The sequence below is a fragment of the Sesamum indicum genome, linkage group LG3 (assembly GCF_000512975.1).
Source record: "Sesamum indicum cultivar Zhongzhi No. 13 linkage group LG3, S_indicum_v1.0, whole genome shotgun sequence".
Classification (NCBI taxonomy): Eukaryota; Viridiplantae; Streptophyta; class Magnoliopsida; order Lamiales; family Pedaliaceae; genus Sesamum; species Sesamum indicum.
Genome location: NC_026147.1, coordinates 312,495 through 318,494, shown reverse-complemented (window position 1 = coordinate 318,494; position 6,000 = coordinate 312,495). Strand labels below are relative to the sequence as shown.

The 6,000-nt window shown below is 31.6% G+C and overlaps 1 protein-coding gene across 1 annotated transcript; it reads left to right on the top strand.

The window, feature by feature from the left end:
- Positions 1,682 to 3,625, top strand: LOC105156836 (probable WRKY transcription factor 48). The gene is made up of 3 exons (XM_011073071.2): positions 1,682 to 2,279; positions 2,602 to 2,745; positions 3,011 to 3,625. Exons 1-3 carry the CDS (start codon positions 1,810 to 1,812, stop codon positions 3,513 to 3,515), a joined length of 1,119 nt encoding a protein of 372 aa, XP_011071373.1. The 5' UTR covers positions 1,682 to 1,809; the 3' UTR covers positions 3,516 to 3,625.

Below are 6,000 nucleotides of genomic sequence, written 5' to 3'. Positions count from 1 at the left end.
GGGGGGGGGGGAGGGGGACTTAGTAGCAGGCGGTGGGGTTAATTTTAATATTTTTTTATTTATAAATAATATTTTATATTTTATATTTTATAATTATAGATATAAGATATATCAAAATTAGTTAAATTTTTAATCCTTATTAATTTAGATCTAACAGTCTGGATGTATTGATTAGTTAAATAATAAAGGTTTTATTTTTGCTTATTTCTAAAACATAGAAAAAATTTTAACTGACTTTTAAAAACATAAGTGGTAACATGCAATTTGACTTATATTATATATATAATTATATACGTAATCATATATATATAATTGTGTGTATATAAAAATAAAAAAATATATTTATATTATTTTAAATTTAAACCGTTAATTTTTTAGCTATTGAAAATCAAGAGTTATCGTAACAAGGATATAATGGAGAATTCAGCAAAAAATTTAACATCATTAAATTTAACTAACGAAAGGGGAGAGTGTGCATAATTTTTAATGACGCGGAGAGTTTTTTCTATTTTTTAACACAGGAGATTTTAACTAAAATTTTGAAATATAGGGTTATATTTATAATTATTGTTTTAAAAGGATATATTTATGATGAAAATGAAATATATAAAAAATTAAAATATTAATAGAAAAAATTATGAAAGAATAAACACAGGCAGGGGTATTTTAGGAAAAAGGTAAAAAAAGGAAATCCGGAAATGAATAAAAAGATATAAGAAATTACCCATACTTTCCACCATGAATTAAATAAATTTTCCGTTAAAGTTAAAAAGTTGAAAAGAAAAAACAAATTCCAAGAAACATGCACACGAGCCAAACACCTATATTTTCTCATCCTACCGAAACCCCATTCACACAGCCGGTAACCGGTCAAATCCGCGTATGAAAATGTCCAGTGTTTTCAGCGGACCACTTTTGGGTCGGTCCTCGAGCATTCAATGCTAAACAGGCAACAGTCCCCCATCTATGCCATCCGTTTTGTGTTTCCGTACCAACTGCCCACCGGCATTTTCCGGTCAACCCCCCCTCCCTTTACAACTTTAATAATATTCCACCAAAAAAATTTATTACAAACTCTTGTCAAGGTTTGATGTCCAATCCATAAATCCTGAAATATTTATAATTAAAGTACTTAGAGCTTCAATCAATTCAAATTATTATTGTGAGAAATAACTTTTTTTACTTATCTTGCAGTCGATCCGTGTTTCATTCTTTTTGTGCGTTAAAATACTATGTACTAAATATTATATTTCGTGATACTTAGTATAATTTCATGAATTTTATTATCAATCAATTAAGACATTCTGAATTTGAATTTCATAAATATGACATATGTCTTATTTTCTTGGATGTACTCGTTAAATTGAAATTTGATTTCAGATTATTGTATATATATATATGTAGCGCTAACCCAATTAGATCCTAATATCGAATAAAATAATTCAAAATTTCTATGAAATAATAGAATAATAATCATCATTAAATAAAAGAAAGAAAGGGATAATAAGATGGCAATAAGAAAAAGAAATAAACTCTACAAGAAAACAAAAAACTACGCGGGGCCAACCTGTTAAGGACAACCCCCCACACCCCCACACCCCACCCCCCAATAAAGAAAAAAGAAAGAAAACAAAAAATTGAAAAAGGCACCTTATGAAGATCTCTCTTCACACTTGAAAACCCCAAAAATCAAACACAAATTTCTCTCTCTCTCTCTCTCTCTCTCTCTCTCTCTCTCTCTCTCTCTTTCTTTTCTTTCTCTCGAGCGGCCAGCAAATGAAGAATCTATGCTTTTAATCAAAACCGGCCATGGCGGAGAAGAAGACCGCAGCAACAGAGAATTCGCTCAAAAACACAGCAGCAGCAGCAGCATTAGCATTTCCCAATCAGATGATGATGATTCCAGAAAACAGCTTTTCCAACCCAAACACCTTATTTGACATATCATGTGAACAACCTCATCATCAAAAGACCTCTTCTTTCGGCTTCATAGACATGTTGAGTGTCCAAGATTTCACCACCCCTTCTTCTCTATTTGATGATGATTTTCTTCAAAATATCACACCCAACCCCTCCTCCTTCCTTCCGCCGCCCTCATCCACCGTGCCGGAATATTCTGAGGTGGTTAATACTCCCCTCACACCTAACTCTTCTTCTATGTCCACTTCCTCTTCAACTGATCAGCCACCCCCAAATGAAGATCACAAAAAGACTACTCAAACTGTTGAAGAAGAAGAGGAGGAACAAGAACAAGATCAACAAAACACTACTAAGAAACAGTAAGCTCTTCTCTTCTTCTTTTTCTTCTCTTTTTCTTTTTTTTAATTTTCATTTATAGATAATTATAAGGGCCATGATATTTTTACCTTTTCTTTTCTTAATTAAAGTTTAATTTCACCCATGAGATATAGATCTGTGGTTGGGGTTAATGGAGTTTCTCTTCTGCATGATCTGATTACTTCAACCCCACCCACAGCAAGAAAAGAAAAATAAAAAAAGAAACATGGATTTGATGCATCTAGTATAAATGATTTGGTTGAATTTATGTATGTTGGAATTCTTGAATGTGAAGTAATTAGAAAAAGTTGTGTGTTTTTTCAGGTTGAAACCGAAAAAGAAGAAGGAGAAAAGGCAAAGGGAACCGAGATTTGCGTTCATGACAAAGAGTGAGATTGATCACTTGGATGATGGCTACAGATGGAGAAAATACGGCCAGAAAGCTGTGAAAAACAGCCCTTTTCCAAGGTATATTCACACACACACACACTACCTCAACATTTATACACACACATACAAACATATATATATATATATCATCACTTTTTCTTCCATTTTAATTATTTAAAAGAAGGGTCTTTTTTGCTTGTTGGGGGATGATAAAAGGGATGAACTTTGATGAGAACACAATCATTTATTAATAATTATTCCAATCTTATCAATTTTGGTATTGATTTTTTGTTCTTCTTTTTTTATTTTATAATAATTTGAATTATTTGCGTTTAATCTGTAGGAGCTACTACCGGTGCACTAGTACAGCATGTGGTGTGAAAAAGAGAGTTGAAAGATCGTCTGAGGATCCATCCATTGTTGTCACAACCTACGAAGGTACACACACACATCCCTGTCCCATTACGCCACGCGGCAGCTACGGCCTCATGCCGGCGGAAACAGCTGCCAGATTAGGCGGCGGTGGTATCATCGGCGAAGGGGGTGGTTCTACTTCTACATCCCATTTTGTCATCCCTTCTCATCAAATGTTTCAGCAGCAATTAACACCAAGGACTACAATATTTCAACAACAACCCTATATTTTTCGCAACTTGATCACACCGCCACCGCCACCACCTTTGAGTTTCAGCACTACTAGTACTACGACTAATCCGACATTTAATCCTCCAGCTCCTTCCTTATTTCAAGAAAGACCATTTTGCCCCTCCACCTCCTTGGCAAGAGACCATGGTCTTCTCCAAGACATGTTGCCATCTCAGATGTTTAAGGATCCAAAGGAGGAGTAGTAGCACTTCTAAGATACAGTACGTAGAGAAAGAATTATTAACTAGTTTTTATTAATTAGTTGGTAATTATAAATTAATGTTTTATTTTTCTTAATTTACTGACTTATCAATCATGTCAAAAAAGTTTGGGGTTCTCTAGTTTAGACATCATGAACCCGGCCTCTTCATAGTTAGTTAATTAGACTCTTTTTAGTTAATGTTCTTTTGTTGTTTAATTTCTTGTACTTATAATATTAGTGACAGAGATTAATTAATACTGGATATATATATATATATATATGTACATCTATTGGTTTTCTGTTTTGGTATATTGTAATACTACTCAGATATTTAGGGTTAGGGTTTTCTGATCATAATTGCACGTATTCCAATATCATTTCTAGTTCGCTTTCCATGTTCTTTCCCTTTCAGCTCTGGTGAAGTATTTGATGAAATCTCTGTATTATTACAATAATTAGAGTAAGAGAGGTGGGCTTGATGTGTTTGGAACTTATTAGAAGTTCTTGAAAATGAAGGTAAAAGTATGAAATAAATGATATTTTGGATTTTTTGGGATGAAATCTATGCCTTAATCTGCTTGGAAATTTTGTGCAGGAGCCAAGATTCATTAACTAGTAATTTATTTGATTTTTGTTAAATTGATATTTACTTTAGTTGATAGTGTGGAATTCATTTCATAATGTACTAATTAATTATTATTTAATGTGAAATGATTTTTCGTGATATTTGCAATTTTACAAAATCTTGCATGCATGTACTGTTGTATATATGGGATGAGCAGAGGATATGTATGTAAAAGTTGATGGTAATGATGATCACATAATGGATGCATTTGGACCATGAAATATTATAACAGTGATTTAGTGATAAGATTTTTTTGCAATCTGATTGGTCATAATTGCAATAGTATTAAATTAAAAGCATAGCAGAATCATTATGTTGTATTATATATAAGATTACCTTTTTTTATGATTAATTACATATATTTATTAATATTTTGGATTAACTCTAATTGCCATTCATTAAAAACAATGCGTATGTGATTAATTAATCATACAATTGCTTTTAGGATAAACACCTATATATAGGCCTCTAGACATATTCATGATGAATGCATTGGCTACTTACGTTTGTATATATAGATATATATATATATCATGAAATTCATCATTTCAAGATTTAGGTAAATTGTTCTAAAATCTCGTCGATATCTATTTATATGTTCAAATACTGAAATATTAATTGTATAATGAAAGTAGGGTTATTGTTTTCTTGTTTTATGGGGTTATGCTAATAATTTAGGCGTACCAATTAGTTAATTAAATGCTATGATGCATGGAAAAATGGTTGATCTCCATCTATCGATCATCACTAGTAGCTATGTTGATGCATGGCCCGGGGGGGAGGATGTATGTTTATAGATGTATGTATGGGTTGCCATTGCCCGAATTTGTGAGAGGGGACCAAGCTAACATATATATATATTTATATATAACACTTAGCTTCGACTTCATTTAATTTGCCTTAATTTTCTCATCTTCTCATTTCATGCCCAACAAATCAACATGTGGTAACAACAATATATTATCATGATTCATGCATGTCATACTACATGCATGTATGTATATATGTACTAGCTACTTTATTTTTAAACAATAAATAATTATATATGTCAATCAAGCTAATACATATCTTTGGAGAATATATATATATATATATATATATATATACGAATGGAATGTTATTTAATTTCTATATATATATTTGCAAATTAAATAATGCAATATATTGTGTTAATTCTTGATCATCATAGGTCTAACTAATTAAAATTTTAAAGAGATGGTTCCGTATCAAAATGAAGAAAAGAAGAAAAATGCACTCAAACATTGCAAAAACGACTAAACCCACATATGGATTTTGAATTTGATGCAAAGTGTAGTGGATCAAAGTGTTGTTGAAAAGTGATTAATCATTTCCAAATATGCAATCATCAAACTCTCTCTGGAAATTAAATTTGAGGTGACAACTGACAACCATATATCAATATCCATATGATCCAATGCATAGGGAATCAGATTTCGAACTGTAAAGAGGTGTGAACATAATAACAATATATATTCTCTATTCTCTGCCAACACCATATGCACAACAATTATACTCACCTCCAAATTTCCGTATATTATTAATTGATACGTGGAAAACATCCTTAATTCTTATATTAAAGCAAATTCTTTTTTTGTTTTTTTCAGTCAAAAGTTAGATCCCTTTAATGTCACATATATATATACACCAGAAAACCTTCATAATTAAGTGATATTGAAATCACAATTTTCAACGCTGTAAACATCTTATTATATGACTTTTAAAGCCAAAGATACTGGAAATTCTTTCATGCCTGTGGGGAACATGTGGAATATTATACGTTCAAAAGTCGTCTGGGTTTGGGTACCCGTTTATTAATGCTAAAATTTCAAAGAATCCTATA